The 20,051-nt window shown below is 37.2% G+C and overlaps 1 protein-coding gene across 1 annotated transcript in view; it reads left to right on the forward strand.

Moving 5' to 3' along the window:
• The window catches only part of IL31RA (interleukin 31 receptor A), an 81,829-nt gene that overhangs the window by 34,904 nt on the left and 26,874 nt on the right, over positions 1 to 20,051 (forward strand). Inside the window, exons 3-6 of the mRNA XM_025983470.2 lie at positions 8,660 to 8,777; positions 12,513 to 12,694; positions 15,004 to 15,155; positions 19,640 to 19,805. Coding sequence (XP_025839255.2) covers positions 8,660 to 8,777; positions 12,513 to 12,694; positions 15,004 to 15,155; positions 19,640 to 19,805 — 618 coding nt within the window. The remainder of the gene's footprint in view (positions 1 to 8,659; positions 8,778 to 12,512; positions 12,695 to 15,003; positions 15,156 to 19,639; positions 19,806 to 20,051) is intronic.

Here is a 20,051-nt window from a genome sequence, read left to right on the forward strand (position 1 = left end):
AGAAGACAAAATGATGGGAAGTAAGGAAGCTGAGAAAAAGAGAGAAAAACAACTAGTGGATCATGAGTGGAGAAATCAGTGATTCCGTAAAGCACAATAATATTCTAATAGGGGTCCCAGAAGATAAGCGAAGATAAGGGAGGGGGGGGGACAACGGGGAGGTGGGGTCGGGGCAGAAGGTTTATTTGAACAAATTATAGCTGAGAACTTCCCTAATCTGGGGAAGGAAATAGGCATTTAAGTCCACAAGGCACTCAAAATCAATAAAAATGGTCAACACTCTGACATATAATAATGAAGCTTGCAAATTTCAGAGATAAAAAGAAAATCCTGAAAGCAGCTCCAGGACAAGAGGTCCTTAACCTATAAGGGTAGAAACATAAGGCTGGCAGCAACCTGTCCACAGAGACCTGGCGGGCCGAAAAAGACTGGCATGATATATTCAAGGTGCTAAATGAGAAAAATATGCAGCCAAGAATCCTTTATTCAGCAAGGAAGGAGAGATAAAGAGCTTCCAGGACAAACAGAAACTAAAAGAATTTGTGATCACTAAACCATCCCTGCAAGAAATATTAAAGGGGATCATTTGAACAAAGAGCCCAAAAGTCACAAAGACCAAAAAAGAACAGAGTCAGTCTACAGAAATGGTGGCTTTGCAGGTAATACAATGGCACTAAATTCATATCTTTCAAAAATAATTCTGAATGTATATGGGCTAAAAATGCTCCAATCCAAAGCCAGAGTATCATACTGGATTAAAAACAAAACCTATCAGTATACTGTCTACAAGAGACTCATTTTAGACACACAGACACCTCCATATTGAAGGTGAGGTAATGGAGAATGACTTATCATGCTAATGGTACCTCAGTCTTTTTAAGCATTTGGACTTAGAGATCACTGTCTTTGTCATGGTTTTTAGCATGCATGCAGTAAAGACAGAAAATCTTTTAAAAATTTTTTTGTATTTTAATTACAATGTAGTTACCATATAGTTATATTAGTTTCAGGTGTACTGTATAGTGATTCAACAATTCCATATATCACCCAGTGTTCATCATGACAAGTGCCTTCTTCAATCCCCATCACCTATTTCACCCATTCACCCACCCACCTCTCCTCAGGTAATCATTAGTTTATTTTTTAAGAGTCTGTTTTTTGGTTTATCTCTCTCTCCCTCTTTGTTCCCTTTGCTCATATGTTTTGTTTCTTGAATTCCACATATGAGTGAAATCATATAGTATTTGTCTTTCTATGACTTATTTTTCTTAGGATTATACTCTATACTTCCATCCATGTTATTACAAATGGCAAGATTATTTTTTATGGCTGAATATTATTTATTTATTTATTTATTTATTTATTTATTTATATCACACTTTCTTTATCTGTCTATCATTGGACACGAGCTGCTTCATATCTTGGCTATTATAAAAATTCTGCAATAAACATAGGGGTGCATGAATACTTTTGAATTAGTGTTTTGTATTTTTTTGGGTAAATATCCAATAGTGTGATTACTGGATTAGAGGGTACTTCTATTTTTAACCTTTTGAGGAAGCTCCATACTATTTTCCACAGTGGCATTCCTAGTTTGCATTTCCACCAACAACAGTACAAGAGGGCTCCTTTTTCTCTACATCCTCACCAACACTTACTCTTTATTGTTTTTGATTTAGCCATTTTGACAGGTGTGATGATAAGTAGTGTTGAACATCTTTTTATGTATTAGTTGACCATCTGGATGCCTTCTTTGGAGAAATGTCTGTTCATGTCTTCTGCCAATTTTTTTTCTGCCAATTTTTTAATTGAATTATTTTCTTTTTGAGTGTTGAATTGTATCAGTTCTTTATATATTTCAGATAAGAACCTTTTATCAGAGATGTCATTTGCAAATATATTCTCCCATTCAGTGGATTGTCTTTTGGTTTTGTTGATTGTTTCCTTTGCTGTGCTGAAGCATTTTATTTTGATAAGTCTCAACAGTTTATTTTTTTATTTTATTTCCCTTGCTTCAGGAGACCTATCTAGAAAAATATTGCTACAACCAATGTCATAGAAATTACTGCCTGTGCTCTCTTCTAGGATTTTTTGGTTTCAGGTCTCATATTTAGGTCTTCAATCCATTTTGAATTTATTTTTGTGTATGGTGTAGGAAAATGGTCCAGTTTCATTCTTTTGCATGTTGCTGTTTAGTTTTCCCAACACCATTTGTTGAAGAGACTGTCTTTTTCCCATTGGATATTTGTTCCTGCTTTGTTGAAGAATCCCTGACCATATAATTGTGGGTTTATTTCTAAATTTTCTTTAAAAAAAAAAAAGACTTTATTTAGTTCAGAGAGAGAGAGAGAGAGAGAGCACCATTGGAGAGGAGGGTCAGAGGGAGAGGGAAAAGTAGACTCCCCACAGAGCAGGAAGTCCAATATAGGGCTCTATCCCAGGACCCTGAGATCACAACCTGAGCTGAAGGCAAAGCTCAACCAACTGAGCCATGCAGGTACTCCTATTTTTAAGTTTTCTATTCTGTTCTGATTTATGTGTCTATATTTATGTCAGTACCATACTATTTTGATTACTACAGCTTTGTAGTGTAACTAGAACTCTGGAATTGTGATGCCTCCAGCTTTGCTTTTCTTTTCCAAACAAAATTGCTTTGACTCTTTGAGGTCTTTTGTGGTTCCATACAAATTTTAGGATTGTTTTTTTTGGTTCTATGAAAAATGTTGGTATTTTGATAGGGATTGTATTAAATGTGTAGATTGCTTTGGGTAAGATAGACATTTTAGTGGTATTTTTTCTTCCAGTCTTCCATTTCTTTGTGTCATCTTCAATTTCTTTCATTAATGTTATATAGTTTTCAGAATACAGGTCTTTCAACTCCTTGGTTAAGCTTATTCCTAGGTACTTTATTATTTTTGGTGTAATTGTAAATGGGATTGCTTTCTTAATTTCTCTTTCTGTGGCTTCATTATTAGTGTATAGAAATGCAACAGATTTTTGTACATTGATTCTGTATCCTGAGACTTTAGTGAATTCATTGATCAATAGTAGTTTTTTTGTGTAGTCTTTAGCATTTTCTTTTTTTTTTTTTTTTAAGATTTTATTTATTTACTCCTGAGAGACACAGAGAGAAAGAGGCAGAGACACAGGCAGAGGGAGAAGTAGGCTCCATGCGGGGAGACCCATCCCGGGTTTCCAGGATCGTGCCCTGGGCTGAAGGCAGGCGCTAAACTGCTGAGTCACCCGGGTTGCCCTCTTTAGCATTTTCTATATATAGTATCATGTCATCTGCAAATAGTGAAAGTTTTACTTCTTCCTTACCAATTTGGATACCTTTTATTTCTTTTTATTATCTGTTTTCTGTGGCTAGGATTCCCAGTATTATGTTGAATAAAAGTGGTGAGAGTGGACATCTTTGTCTTGTTCCTGATCATAGGGGAAATGTTCTCAGTTTTTTCCCATTGAATAGGATGTTGGCTGTGGGTTTTTCCATATAAGGCCTAGTTATAATGAGGTATGTTCCCTCTATGTCTACTTTGTTGAGAGTTTTTATCATAAATGGGTTATACTTTGTTAAATGGTTATTCTGCATCTATTGAAATGATCATATGGTTTTTATCATTTCTCTTTAGATATGATGTGTATCACATTGATTGATTTGAGAATATTCAATCACCCCTGCAATCTTGGGATAAATCCTACTGGATTGTGGTGAATGATTTCTTTTAATGTATCATTGGATTCAATTTGCTGGTATCCCATTGAGGATTTTTACATCTATATTCATCAAAGATATTGGCCTGTAGTTCTCTTTTTTTTTTTTTGGTGGATTTGTCTGGTTTTGGTATTAGGGTGGTTCTTGCCTCATAGAATGAATTTGGAAATTTACCTTCCTTTTCTATTTTTTGGAATAGTTTGAGAAGAATACATATTAACTCTTGTGTAAATGTTTGTTAGAATTCACCTGTGGAGCCATCTGATTCTGGACTTTTGTTTCCTTGGAGTTTTTTGATTACTAACTCAATTTCCTTTCTAGTAATGAATCTGTTCAGATTTTCTATTTCTTCCTATTTCAGTTTTGATTATTTTATGTTTCTAGGAATTTATCCATTTCCTCTATGTTGTCCAATTTGTTGGCACATAATTTTTCGTAACATTCTCTTACATTTGTTTGTCTTTCTGTGGTGTGGGTTGTTATTTCTCCTTTTACATTTGTGATTCTGTTGAGCTCTCTCTCTTTCTCTCTCTCTCTCTCTCTCTCTTTCTCTCTCACTCTTTTGATGAGTCTGGCTAGACATTTATCAATTTTATTGACCTTTTCAAAGAACCATCTCCTAGTCATTGATCTGTTGGATTGTTTTTTAGTTCCTTTATCATTTATTTCTGTTCTAATCTTTATTATTTCCTTCCTTCTGCTGGTTTTGGATTTTATTTGTTATTTTTCTAGCTCCTAATTTAGGTGTAAGTTTAGATTGTTTATTTGAGACTTTTTTTGCTTCTTGAAGTAGGCCTGTATTGCTATAAACTTCCCTCTTAGATCCCATTTTTCTATGTCCCAAATATTTGGACTGTTCTGTTTGTAACTGTCTTTTTTTCTCTTGCCGCTTTTATGATATTTTTCTTCATCACAACTTTTTTACGATTTTAATTACTATGTGTCTTGTGTGGATCTCCTGCATTGATTTCTTTTGGGGGGGAGTGGGGTGGTTCTCTGTGCCTCTTGGACCTGGATATATGTTTCTTTTCCCAGATTAGGGAATTTTTTCAGCTATTATTTCTTCAGATAAGTTTTTGCCCTCCTTTTTACTCTTTTCTTCCCTGCTATTCCTATAATGCAAGTGTTAATCAGACTTGATGGAGTCACTGAGTTCCCTAAGACTGTTCTCAAATTGCATAATTTTTTTCCCTCTCATTTGTTCAGTTTGGTTACTTTCTATTACTGTGTCTTCTAGGTCATTAATTCATTCCTCTCTTTCATTTAGCCTTCTATTTATTACATTAAGTGTATTTTTAATTTCATTTATTGTGGTCTTTATCTCTGATTTATTCTTTTTTTTAATCTTTTTGTTAAGTGTCTCACTGATGTCCTCTACTCTTTTCTAAAGTCCAGTGAGTATCTTTATGGTCATTACTGTAGATTCTCAATCAGGCATATTATGTCTGTTTTGCTTAGGTCTCTTGCTGTGGATTGGTCCAATTCTTTCACTTGGATATATTTCTCTGTCTTCTCATTTTTTTGTAATTGTCTGTGTCTTTCTATGTGTAAGGTAAGTCAGCTATAGCTCCTGTTCTTAAAGGTAATGGCCATATGAAAAAGAGGTCCTAAAGTGCCTTGCAGTGCACCATTCCCTGCTCCCCAGGACCTAGCTCTTTAGGGAGTTTCTCCTGTGGGTATTGCATTTGCCTTGTTGCATTCTTATCTCTTTTTGCATCAGTTTAGTTGTCTGAAGTGGCTCTCTCTGCCTGTTGTGAGTAGTGTTTGGTTCCTGGCAGGTGTAGCCTGCATTTAAACAAAGTACATGCTGGTCTGCCTTCTACTTTAGACCTGGAGCTGCTGCTATTGGTACTGGCCAGCCTAAGCAGATCTGCAAAGGACACTGTCTGAAGGTCTTGGACTTTTAATAAGGTGTGCTTTAGGCTTTTTCAGAGTCTGCCACCATCAAGACCAAGGCTCTGCAAAAAGCACAGGTTGAGAGATGTAGCACTAGTGAGGTTTATATTGATCTTTTGTGGGAGGGGCTCCACAGTGCTGGGACTGAGGCAAGTGTGACTGGAAAGGGCAGATCCATTGAAGCATGGGGTGGGGGACTTGTTGCAAGCAAGTTAGGTAGGGAGTGTGGGCAAATTACTGGTTCCCATAGGTGGCTATGTGTTTATGCTGGGAGGCAGGGGTGTGAAATGCTGCCTACCAACTCCTTTGTTACTGGAGGAGTCTTTCTGAAGTCCCTAACTGATAGGTGCTTCAAGGATGGAGTGTAGCATTCAGAGGAAAGCAGCTTCTCAAGAAACAGCTGGGAGTATTGACAAAATATGCAGTCACCAAGCTCTCCCTCATTCTTATTTATTATTCCCAGGGGCTACTTTACCCATGGGGACAATGCTCATTTCATAGAACAAATATATGAATAAATATACAAATTCAAAAATCCTAGACTTAAACAAAACAGTAAATGCCATTTTGGAACCATTCTGGAACCATTCTGGAACCATTTATTGCTTGCTGCCTTTTTGTTAGAAGTTAATGCCTCTGACAGAGGTGAAATAAATATAGTGTGAGTTAGGTGTGCAAAGAAAATAAAACATCCTTATAGTCTATGATCAAACTAATTAATTTCAAAAGTTTCTTCTCCCCTGGAAAGCCAGGCAGAGTTGAGAGGAGGATGTTGAGAGTGGGCAGCACTCTTATTTGTTAACTTGGCTCAGTTTCTTCTGGTTTGTAGTGTCTTTCAGCTAATTTAGTCTCTCTGGTGCAAATGCTCACTTTCCAGAGTTCCTGCCTTTCCCCTGCTCCTCTTTAAGATGGTATCCGGGTATATGATCAGGGTTTATATGACTGCAGAGCATCTGGTAAGGGATTGTGAATCTATGTAAGAAAGTCTTTGTGTTGCCTTCTGGTCTTCTCTGGACTGCCTTCTTTGGTCTCATGCTTCCTCTGCTATCTATTGCAGGACAGGTGGCTTTGTCTAGACTTTGAGGCATCAAATTAGCACCTGTTCCTGAAGCTCATGTCCCATTTGTTTTCCTGTGGTCCTGAAGTCTTCTGTATACAGAAGTTTCTTCATCTAAATCCCAGGCCTGGACCAACATCACACATCTATACCCACTCCCCACCCTGAGATACCAGGGACTTCAGGATCTCTGCATACCCTTCCTTGCCTGTATAGAGCTGCTGCCTCAGCTTACACTGTGCCATTGCAGTGTTAGGACTTCTGCATTATGCTGGAGTCGAAGCTGAGTGGATCATAAGTCTTCTTTCATTTATTTTTTATTTTTTAAATATTTTATTTATTTATTCATAAGAGACACAGAGAGAGAGAGAAAGAGAAAGACAGAGACACAGGCAGAGGGAGAAGCAGGCCCCATACAGGGAGCCCGATGTGGGACTCGATCCTGGGTCTCCAAGATCATGCCCTGGGCCGAAGGCAGTGCTAAACCTCTGAGCCACCCAGGGATCCAATAAGGCTTCTTTTAGATTAAAGGCTTGTGACCTGCCCCAGGCTGTGCCTGATGAAGTAGGTCACCAGCCAGATGATCTTGTTTCACAGATCCATCTGTGTGTTTCTACTGCTCCACCAAGAACACTGACATCTGAGCTCCTTGCTCTACCTTACTTTCATTGTCTCTCCACCCATCCCCATGAGTATTTTACTTGCTAGAAGTGATGGGCTTTTTCCTATTTCTTGTCTTGCGAGGACTTCTTCCTAGATGCACTGAAGCTTTACTTTGATATGAAAAGGTAACCTAAGTTATGTTCCTCTCCCAAAAATGCCTGCTTCTTAAAATTGGTTTTACTAAAGACTCAAAAAGAAGTTAGTTTCAGTCTCAGAACTGAACATTGCCCTTAGTTTAGATTTGCCTTTGTTCTTAATTATGTATGTGTATATGTCCATGGATGAGTGTGTAGATTAACCCCTTGTCATTTGGTGAAATGTCTAGACCACTTCTCAAAATAATATGTGGGCAGCCCAGGTGGCTCAGTGGTTTAGCACTGTCTTCAGCCCAGGGCCTGATTCCGAAGACCCGGGATCGAGTCCCACGTCAGGCTCCCTGCATGGAGCCTGCTTCTCCCTCTGCCTGTGTCTCTGCCTCTCTCTCTCTCTCTCTCTCTCTCTGTGTGTGTGTCTCTCATGAATCAATCAATCAATCAAAAGAAAAATAAATAAGAAGGCCTAATAATTACTTTAATTATTAGTAATAGTTACAGTAGTATTTGATATTTTCAAGGTATTTGCAATAAATATAAATATAGTATGAAAATACTCTTTTGATGGTGACATCACAAGTAATGATTCAACTATAGATTGTTGACCACATTCATGATGAAAGGAAATTATTAATTTCAACAATAAACTAGTGAAAAGATTTTCCTCTTTAAGTTCATGTACCCATAGATTGTATCTCTGGACCCTTGCAGGGTCTAGATCCATACTCTAGATTGTATCTGATTTTCCTATGAAGGAATAGGTATTACTAGGTGAGAAACTACAAGGAGCAAGATTTATAAGCTATGAAAATACAGATAAGAATATTTTAGAAATTTTCTCTATTAATGCAGTCCTTTAGGGAAAAATTATTGATACATAAGTTTGAAGTGTGGTATAGTTGAATGTTTTGTATTTTTCTCTTTTCCACATATCATCCATTGCCTAAATACCCAGACCGGTTCTAGCATTTGATGCTTTATTTAGTATTTAACTAACACTTTATATTTACCTGGTATTTTAATATGAGTTTTGCTTCTCAAATATTATTTTTGAGTAAGATATAAAAAGTGTTTTTTAAAAAGTAGAAATCTAGTTCTTTGAGGGGGATATTTGAAGAGAGTTAGATTCTTTCGTTGGCCCTGAATGGGAAAATCTATTATCAACTAATCAAAAAAGACCAGCTTTGATCTGCCTATTTTCATGAAATGATTGTGTGTGTCTTTGTATTTATTTAGTTCTGCCAGCTAAGCCTGAGAACATTTCCTGTATCTTCTACTATGAGGAAAATTTTACTTGCACCTGGAGTCCAGAGAAAGAAGCCAGTTATACATGGTACAAAGTGAAGAGAACTTAGTAAGTATGAGAGCTTGTGTGCTATCAGTGGGAGTAAGGGAAGGAGGCAGAGACTCCTGGTTCATTCTTGGTTCTAGTCAATTATGAAGTGAAGTGTTTTCTCCATTACAGCTTCTTGGTGACCCCTATTTACGTTCATTGTCTGGGGTGACATCTTGGCTACTGTAGCCATGCTGACAGGATCTGTAGCTACAGAGGGAGAGGAGGTGTAACTTTATGATGACCCCTTCTGAGAAGCCCTGAATCAGCTGAGAGTAGTCACCAGTGGAAAAAATCTGTTTGTTTACTATATTCAGCTATATTTGTCCTCTTTCCATAATGTGTCATAAAACTGTTCCTTTTTTATGGATCTAATTATAGTAAGTGAGGTTACAAACCCAGAACTAAGAGGCAGATTTTTCTCAGTTTGCCACTTACTTGCTTGTGACACTTGTCAAAAAGTATTCCACCCGGACAGTGATTCACACATTTGTCACTACCTCAAGCATCCCTTTTTATTCTAATTCTATTAGGATAAAAATTATAAAATTTTTATTATAATTCTAGCCAAAAGCTAGATGTTTTAGTGAGCATTTGCAGATAATTTTTTGAAATTTTAAAAATAGCTCATAAAACCCTTTATGTCCTTCATGTTCCCCTAAGAATAAGGAAGCCCATGTTAGGAAATATTGAAAGATGATCTTTAAATTTTTTCTGTTTCAAAAAGAAAGTCTGTAATTCCAAGTTTCTGTTTTGTTTTGTTTTTAAATACAAGATCTTATTTATATGTTTTTCCCCCCACCCCTTGGAAATTGGTAACTAGTGTTGTACGGAAAGTATACGTCATTTTTTATGGTAGGATAAAAGGAAAAAAGCAAACACTATCCTTTGCAGTACTCATATATCAATGATATGTCAGAGAGATGATTTAAAACAGAGGTCAGGAAACTTTTTCTATAAAGGGACAGATAGTAAATATTTTAGACCTAGAGGAGATTGTGTCTCTGTGAAAATATTTAACACTCCTGCTATAGCAGGAAAGCTGCCATAGACAATGTGTAAACCAATGGACCGGACTGTTGTCCAGTAAAACTATTAGTGAACACTGAAATTTGAATTTCATATAATTTTTACATGCCACAAAGTTTTTTCTTTTTATGTATTTTCCCCAACCATTTAACAATATAAAACCTGTTTTTTTTTTTTTTTTTTTTAAGATTTTATTTGTTCATTCATGAGAGACACAGAGAGAGAGGCAGAGACATAGAGGGAAAAGCAGGTTCTCTGTGAGGAGCCTGACATGGGACTCGATCCCAGGACCCCAGGATCACGACCTGAGCCAAAGGCAGACGCTCAACCACTGAGCCACCGTCCTTATAAAACCTGTTCTTAACCTGTGGGCCATATAAGAACAGGAAATAGGCTATACTTGGCCTGTAGGCCTACTTTGCTGAGCCCTGCTTCTGAAAATGAGTGATAAAGGCCCAATAATCCATGGTCCAAGTGTTTTATCTTCCCTCAGATTTATTAGTTCTAGGCCTGGTATTGAATAGAAAGTACCTGTAGAATGAAAATCTGACACCTCAGTAAGTGTACTCCTGTTTTTTCTTTTAAGGAGTCATTCGACCTCTTCCATCACTCCCTGTGCATTATCATTCTCACCCATTGGTCATATAAAAGTAGGAAGCACCTGGTTGTGTTTTCCTTAAGATTTTATTTATTTATTTCAGAGAGAGACAGAACACGAGCAGGTGGGGTGGCGGGAAGGGGCAGAGAGAGAGAGGGCCTAGCTGACTCCTCGCTGAGCAGGGAGCCCAATGTGGGGCTCAGTCCCACTACCCTGAGATCATGACCTGAGCTGAAGTCAGGTGGTTAACCAACTGAGCTATCCAGGTGCCCCAGGCCTTGGTGTTCTTAGGCCTGTATACAACCCTTATTGATGGCTCGGGCCTGCTGGGATCTCCAGGACTCCCAGACTGGTTTGTACTTTTCTAAGCTTATCACTGAGAATATCTCTTCAAGGTAGAATGGGAAGATTTCTTGTGGATGGGCAACCCTTAGAAGGGATGATGTTGGGTCAGTGGTATGAACAAAAAACCTACTGATGATCAGAAATGATAGGAATGGCTTTTTCCTTGGGGAAGAATAAGAGGAGTTGGGATGCCTTTCTGGAGGTAGTGACTTTTGAACTGAGAGGTAAAGGAGCTCTAGAGGTGCAGAAAAGGGAAGAAAGGGTATTTCTTAAAGGTTATAGCATGAATAGATGCAAAAATATTCAACTATAGTAATAGTACTAATAACAATGATAGTAACATCTCACTTTTTGACTAAGTGGCTGACATTTTAAAAGTACTTTATGTATATCAGCTTATTTCATCCTCCTAACAGTGCTATGTTATAGATATATTACTATTCTCATTTTAAAGATGAGTAAACTCAGGCATGGAGAGGTTAGGAAACTTGCCCAAGGCATAGAATTCAAACCTGGCCAGCTTTCAGAGCTTGTGCTTTTAACCACAAACCAGTATTACTCTGGAGGCCATTTTTACACTGCACAATAACCATAGAAAACCTTTAAAGTCTTTTACTTTCAAAATTTTATTATTCTATATATTTAAGCTCTGCTCCTTTGCCCTCAGCCCCAGCCAACATTGGCATCTTGCAAAGGGGGGACTTTTCTATTCTCTGCCTATTTCATCTCTGATATCATTCCCATAGCCATGGAGACTCTGACTATACCCACCCATCTGATTCCTACCAATCTTTGTACTTGTGTTCATTAAGTTGTAGTTTGATAGGATTTAAGTTACCTATATGTCTAAGGAAAAAAATTTAATGAGTTGTCTGAAAACAATATATGCCAATGGTAAAAAATTCAATCTGAAAAATAAAAAGAATGTAAAAAAAACCCTTGAAATTCCATCACTAAAGGTAATAACTTTAACATTTTGATGAATACTTTTCCAGACATCTCTAAGAATAGTTTTTTTTTCAAATAAGAAGACTTCATTTTTTTTTTCAGATTTTATTTATTTAATCACAAAAGACACAGAGAGAGAGAGAGAGAGAGAGAGAGAGAGGCACAGGCACAGGCAGAGGGAGAAGCAGGCTCCATGTAGGGAGCCCGACGTGGGACTTGACCCCGGGTCTCCAGGATCACACCCTGGGCCAAAGGTGGCGCTAAGCCACTGAGCCACCTGGGCTGCCCTAAGAATAGTTATATAAATATATAAGTTTATATAAATGTGATTATTCAATACTTAATATGCATCCTTTTTTTTCTTCTACCACCAGTAAGAGTACGGGCATCTTTCCATATCAATAACTATAGATGTATTAAAAACTATATTTTAAATTCTGTTTATATATATACCACTCTTTATTTAACAAATGCTCTTTGGTTTTTTTTTTTTTTAAGAATAACTTCTCAAGGCTAGAATCTGGGGTTTTCAGGATCCTAGTCAGTATTTCTTACCATTAGGAGATGTATTACAAGCATAGATTTTGGTGGACTTACAGAGTTGCAATTGCAAGGAAGTCTCCATGGCTCATAGCATCTCAGGCAAAAAGCAGGTAACTGATTTCTCCTGGGAAGAGATGAGGAAGCAATTTGGAGAGAGACATCATATTTGGGTCGATATAGTCCTCAAGAGAAACCCAGAATGAAACTAATAAATACGTGCTTAATATGTTACGTATGACTTTGTTTCCAAACTGCTGTACTAAACTCATGTTGAATTGCTTTTTCCTTCAAAGCTCTTATGGATATAAAAGTGATATTTGCTCAACTGATAATTCTACAAGGGGAAATCATGCTTCTTGTTCCTTTCTTCCTCCAACAATAACAAACCCAGATAATTACACCATTCAAGTAGAAGCTCAAAATGCAGATGGTATAATGAAATCTGATATAACATATTGGAACTTAGATGCCATAAGTAAGTATCATTTTTATTCTTATATACTCATTTTTTTTTCTCAAAGAGGTGAAGACCCAAAAGTGATTCAAAACTCAAGGATATGGTAGGTATGTGTTAGGGGTATACCTAGAGTTATGGATATGTATGAGGGTTCCTTTTTCTTCACATCTTCACCAATGCTTGTTATTTCTTGTCTTTTTCTCATACCATTCTGACTAGTATGAGGTGGTATCTTATTGTGGTTTTGATTTGCATTTCTCTGATTATTAGTGATGTTGAGCATCTTTACATGTATCTTTTCACCCTCTCTTTATCTTTGGAAAATGTCTTTTTCAGGTCCTCTGCCCATTTTTTAATTCAAATTGTGTGGGGGTTTTTTGTTTGTTTTGTTTTGTTTTGGCATTGAGTTGTATGACTTTATATATTTTGGATATTAGCCCCTTTTTGGATATATCATTTGTAGATTTCTTTTTCCACTCAGTAAATTGCCTTTTCAATTTGATGATGATTTTCTTCACTGTGCAAAAGCTTTTTATTTTGATGAGGTCCTGATAACTTATTTTTGCTTTTATTTCCCTTGCCTGAGGGGATATATCTAGAAAAATGTTGCTAAGGTCAATGTCCAAGAGGTTGCTGCCTGTGTTTCCTTTAGGAGTTTTATGGTTTCAGGACTCATATTTAAGTCTTTAATCTATTTTGAGTTTATTTTTGTGCATAGTGTGAGAAGGTGGTCCACTTTTATTCTTTTGAAGTAGGTATCCAGTTTTCCCAGCACTGTTTATTGAAGAGATTCTTTTTCCCCAGTGTATATTCTCACCACCTTTGTGATATATTAATTGATGATATGTTTATGTTTATTTCTGGACTCTCAATCCTGTTCCACTGATTTATGTGTCTGTTTTTATGCCAGTACCATGCTGTTTTGATTGCTCTAGCTCTGAAGTGTAGCTTGAAATCTTGGATTGTGATACTTGAAGCTTTTTTCTTGTTTTTCAAGATTTCTTTGATTATTTGGAGTCTGTTGTGGTTCCATACATATTTTAGTATTATTTTTTTCTAGTTCTGTGAAAAATGTTGTTGTCATTTTGATAGGGATTGTACTGAATCTGTATATTGCTTTGGGTAGTATGGGCATTTAAAATTTTTTAATTCTTCCAGTCTATGAGCATGGTATATCTTTTCACTTGTTTCTGTTGTCTTCAGTTTCTTTCACCAGTGTCATAGGTTTCAGAGTACAGGTCTTTTACTTCCTTGTTTAAATGTATTCCTAGGCATTTTATTCTTTTTGATGCAAATGTGAATGGGATTGTTTTTCTTAATTTTCCTTTCTCCTACACTGTTACTAGTGTATAGAAATGCAACAGATTGCTGTATATTAGTTTTATATCCTGCAACCTTATTAAATTCATTGTTTGGAAGAATTTTTAATGCTAGACAGTACATACTGATTGAATAATGTTATTTAAGAAGACAAAGGTTTTAGTTAGCATAATATCAACTTTGTTTAACAAATAGACAAATATTTACATAGAAAAGCCTGGAAATACACTAGAATGTTATAATGGCTCTGGTTGATGGAAGTATGGATGATTTAAACTTTTTCTTTGTATTTTTCTATATTTAATTTTTTTGGAATAAGTATATGCTACTTTGAAAACCAGAAAAATGTTACGTATTTTGAAAGAGAGAGATTTAGGGTGAGAATATTCATAGTGTTCAAGGGAAATGAGAGGTGCTTTCTACTAGACACTTTTGGGAGTCTAGGAAAGAGAGGTTGAGGGGAATGGAGAGTAAATAAGGGAAACAACACATTTTCTAGTCATGTAGTCTCTTCATTTGACCTCCTTTCTTGTTGGCATAAGATCTGGAACCAATCAGTAAAAGGTACATTTGTAGAAAAATCAGAGGAATGTTCTCCTCACTGGCCATTCCTTTTTATGGTGGGGTGGGGGAGGTGGGAGAAGCAAGGGTGGCACCATTCCTTTTGTACTGCCTTCCTCTTTCTTTTTTTTAATGATGTTATTTATTTATTCATGAGAGAGGCAGAGACATAGACAGAGGAAGAAGCAGGCTTCCTGCAGGAAGCCTGAGGAGGGACTCCATCCCAGGACCTCAGGATCCCTACATGAGCCAAAGGTAGACGCTCAGCCACTAAGCCACTCAGGTGTCCCTTGTACTGCTTTCCTAATGCCATCTACATATAACAGATTACAAAATACGCATTATGATTTCCTTTCTAGTTTTCTTTTTTTTCAATTTTAGGTGGATGTTATTGGCACCTTCTGGTCTTTTTGCAAATATTAGAAATTTATGACTTTTATTTTCAGTGAAAATTGAACCACCTGAGATTTTCAGTGTGAAATCAGTTTTGGGCATCAAACGAATGCTTCAAATAAAATGGATAAGGCCTGTGTTGGCTCCTCATTCATCTACTTTAAAATACACTCTTCGATTCAGAACAGTAAATAGTGCCTACTGGGTAAGTTATGCCTTTACAATGTTTCTATTAGTGAGCCCAAATAAGAGAATTATTGATAACTTTTTTTTTTACCTGGAATAATTTTTTCCTTTTTCTACCTTGAAAAAATAGAAGACAGACCATAGTAATACTTTTCTTGCCAATTTCCTATTTGGACCTTTTAGATCAGACAAGTGTTTCACTTGCATTCTGGGTACAGGGACATATTAAAGAGTGAGAAATTTATTTTTGCATCCCACTCTGGTTGTGTCTAGATGTGTTGGTGGTCAAAGAGTCTATGGCTTGGCTATTTCCTTTTTTATTTTTCCAACCTTTTATGAAATTGTGGTATATGACTTATACTTAGACAAGTGAACAAAACATAAATATTACATTTAATAAATTATAGTAAGTCAGCACTTATGTTAGAATCAGTGAGGTCTAAAATAGTATACCAAGGTTCCCTGCCTGCATTTTCCTAATGACAACCCTCATACCTCCTTAAAGCTGTTATCTTGATTTTTCATGGTAAATAATCCTTCACTTTTTATTATGGATTTACCATTTAAACCTGCATCCCTGAACAGCATGGCTTAAGACATTATGTAATAGAAATCCATACATTTTGTATTTTTTAAGTATTTGGCTTCTTTCAGTATTGTACTTTTAAGGTTCATTCATGTTATATAATGCTAGAGTTTATACATTTTCATTGTTGTATAATTTTACATTATACGAACACAGTGGAATCATGGCTTTAATTTGCATTTACCTGACTTTTAATGAGCTCATGTACCTTTTCATGTGTTTATTGTCTATTTAGAGTCCTTCTTTGTGAAGTGTTAATTTAAGCCTTTTGCACATTTTTTTTCTAGTGGGTGGTCTGAATTTTAAATGGACTTGTAGGGGTTTCTTATATATTTCATTTCTGAGTTTTTGTTTGTTATGTGTGTTGTAAACATATCTCACTATGTGGCTTGCCTTTTCACTTTCCTAATGGTTACTTTGGATGAACAGAACTTCTTTATTTTAATATTATCACATTTTATCAAATTTTATCTATTGCATCCTTTGTTAACTTAAACCTTTTCAGAAAGGAAAGTTGGTTAAATTTCACTTGTCTGTGTTTAAGACAAAAGAAATAAAGATGTTCACTCTTCCTCTTGGTTTTCCTTCTATGCCAGCTTTGGAACCATACTCCTAGTACCTGACTACATGTAATATAAGATTACTAATTTGTAGTTTTCGAAACCCAGAAGGTAACCCTTAAGCAAGGTAATTCCTGGCACAACATAAGCTCATCTTCCTTCACACCACATTTATTGTCTAAGTAAAGCTAAGGACTTGCTAGGGTGATCTGCCCCTGATTTATTCTGTTTGTCTGAGCCCAGAGTCCTATGGCTGCTGAATAGGATTCAACAAGAAAAATAAACCAGAATCTCTTCCTCTAGAAAATTAATAAGCCATGTACAACAGTGAGGGCAGCAGGTGTAAACTACTCCAGCATTCAGCATTCTCTACACCACCTCTTTGACAAACTCACCTACATCTTCACGTATCTTTGCTCTATTCCTTCCAGTGTCTGATGTAAGAGGTCCTTCTTCTTCTCTCCTGAAGGAAATGAGAAGGAAGTGGAATATGTGTTTAGTATCTCTCTGCTTTCAGCTTTCAAATACAATCAATTCTAAACCCAACTATAACAACCCAACTTTTCTACAGAAAAAGGTCCAGATCCTTACCCCTCCAAGATGTGGCCCCTATCAAACTCTCCAACCTCATCTTTCATCCAGCCCTTGTTTCTCTAATGGCTCTAAATTGCTGGTTTCCCTTATGTCATGTCATTTCACTATTCTGTCTCTCTGCTTTGTACCTCTCCTCCTTCCCCCAAACTTGTTAAGTCTATTCATGTCTCAGAACTCAGTTCTGACATGCTTCCTTCTGAGAACTTGAGAGAGGTACTCCTCCTCTGTCACTGCACTTAATAATACTCAGCACTGTCATTTAAAGTCATCTCTCTGTGCATTAGACTACAAAAAAATCCCAATATGTCCATATCAGGGAGACTTACATTTGTTTTTTTTTTTAATTTTTTTTTAAAATTTATTTATGATAGTCACACACACACACACACAGAGAGAGGCAGAGACACAGGCAGAGGGAGAAGCAGGCTCCATGCACCGGGAGCCCAACGTGGGATTCGATCCCAGGTCTCCAGGATCGCACCCTGGGCCAAAGGCAGGCGCTAAACCGCTGCGCCACCCAGGGATCCCGAGACTTATATTTGTATGATGCTGTATGGGTTGCACAGTGCTTTCTTAATACTCCAAGCTATTTAATCCTTGCATATACCTTTCAATGAGGCGTCACTATTATTATTTTTACAGATTAGTAAATTGTGATGTATAGAGCTTAAATCCCTTGTCCAAGATTTAAAGTTTTATAAGTTGCAAAGGTTTTCTGACTCCAAGTTGTCATCCACTTGACCATATTTTAGCAACCTCCAGACCATCTTCCTGTTGCCTATTCTAAGGAGTTTCCACTTTTATAAAATGAAACCATATGAGCACTCTGCCAAAGGATCTTGAGACTGTTTTAAGAGTTTGATTTAGGATTTGTACCAATAGTTTTGACTCATCTCTTAAAACATAAACACTTTGGGTGAGCTAGAATTTGGCACAAAGTATAGGTTGTTAGAAACAAACCTGATGAAGTTAACCTAATGAAGTTAATTAGTATTTTGTTAGGAGTCCTTGTCTGTGTTGAGCTGGGGAAGTTTTAGTTAAGCATGTATAGGGAGGATCAATTGAGGGCCAATTGATCTTGGACTTGCCTGGACAAAAAGCCAAACTAAAAGAAGCCTTTCTGGCAGGCACATTGTTTAAAAGACTGAGCAGATTTTTCTTTTTCTTTTTCTTTTTCTTTTTTTCTTTTTGCTTTGGGAGTAGGACTGGAAAGAACATGCTTGCATAGTTACATTAGAGCTCTCTAAGCATGAATCCGAGGATCCCCAACATATAGGCCAAGTGTGTGCTTGAGGATACTAGTAAAGCAAGAGAAAACTTTGAAAGATTATTTTAAAAGAATATTACATATTTAAATGAACATAAAAGGAAAATAGAACTTTATTAGACTTCTTTGCATCTATTTTTTTGGTTAATATGGTTTTTATTTTGATTCACATAAGGAAGGCACCATATGTATGGTTGGCTTTCTTCTAAAGGTCTTAATCTTGCTTCAACTCTCCCCATAACTAGGCTTAGTTGGGGAGGCTACACTCCCAGAGATGATGGATTATCCTAGTGACTCTGTTCTGCCATTGCACATTTCCAGAGGCTGTTGGAGGAGGGTGATCAGGGAACTTTGGATTTAGCTGTGAAACCTCTAGTTCCTACCTCCTTTTCCCAGCACCATTTTACTAGCCCGGCAGTACAGAAGTGTCTATCTGCAGCTGGGATGCTCAGCTTTTTGCCACACACACATTCTCATTTTGCTCAATTTCCTTTAGGCCCAATACCTATAATTATGTACTTATTTTCACAGCTGTTATATACACATAAGAAACGTCACGACTTCCCTCTCTCATAAGGTTTTATGGGACTAGTGGGCATACTCTCAAAATAGACATGCCTATTAGTGCAGTTTATTGATCAACTGAATATGAGTTTATATAAATGAACACCTAAAAGTTCTTATAGCAGCAACAGTGACCATGCTCAAAAACAAATATCCGAATTTTTAGTTTTCTTGGAAATTTGGATCCACAAGGGACTTTAGAGATTATATAAGGCAATTTTACCAATAAGGAAACTGAGGTCTAGAAAGGAAAAGTGATTTATTTACTTTATCTATTTATTTATTTACCTCTCCCCCTCCACTCTTTCAAGAGAACGTCAAAATGAATTCATGCTGAGATCCTTAGCAGCCCTATTGGTCACCCAAAGACCAGTAATTTGCTGTGGAAGATTTTGGTAAAGGGAAAGTGTCTGGGAGGGAGGAAATCTATGTTCTGATCCCAGTGTTGACCATAACAAACCCTGACATAGTCCATGGTCACTTAACTTTGTGAGATCTTGCCCATGATCTGAGGTTGAACTTAATGCCACTAAGATCTCTGTTGCCTATTATTCCGTATATCGAAGTGTTAGAGTCACCTGCCATGTTTAAACTGAGGCCCAGGTTGCCCTGTGTCCCAGGACTCCACCTTGTATTTTCCAAAACAAGACTGCTCATTCACACCCAGCCCAGGGGCAGGAATCTCTGCTCTCCAAACTTGGAGACAGGAAACAGGGAGGGTGGTGGATGACTCACATCTGTTTAGGTGCAAATAATTCCTACTAGGCATGCGTGGAGGTTTATTTATGAAAATTATACTTTTTTAAACTTAAGGTACAATGCTTCTAGTTCTGAAAAGGTAAAATAGGGTTGGGGAGTGGAGAAGAAAAATAGAAAGATATCAGGTGGTCTCCCATCCAACTCAGGAACTCAGGGTCATCTCTGTCTTTTAGATGGAAGTCAACTTCATCAAAGAAGATATTGATAGAGATGAGACCTACAACCTCACAGAGCTACAGGCTTTTACAGAGTACGTCATGACTCTGCGATGTGCCCCGGCAGAGTCTATGTTCTGGAGTGGCTGGAGCCAAGAGAAAGTGGGAACAACTGAGGAAGAAGGCAAGTTGGTCCCCTGCAATTCCTTCTCTGCCTAGCACTTTTGGGTGGCCTGGGCCAAGCCTGAGTGGGTTTTGTCAAGCTCTGTACTTGAGAATCATGCGCTCTCACAGTCTGTATATTCCCTCTCCTCAGGGCACTCACTGTGCCCACCTGAGCCCACATGGTAAGCCAGCCCTCCTCAAAGGCAGAAGATCACATCTTTAATATTCTTAAAACTTCTTATACTATATGTGAAGCGGTGTGATA

The sequence above is a fragment of the Vulpes vulpes genome, chromosome 2 (assembly GCF_048418805.1).
Source record: "Vulpes vulpes isolate BD-2025 chromosome 2, VulVul3, whole genome shotgun sequence".
NCBI classification, from domain to species: domain Eukaryota; kingdom Metazoa; phylum Chordata; class Mammalia; order Carnivora; family Canidae; genus Vulpes; species Vulpes vulpes.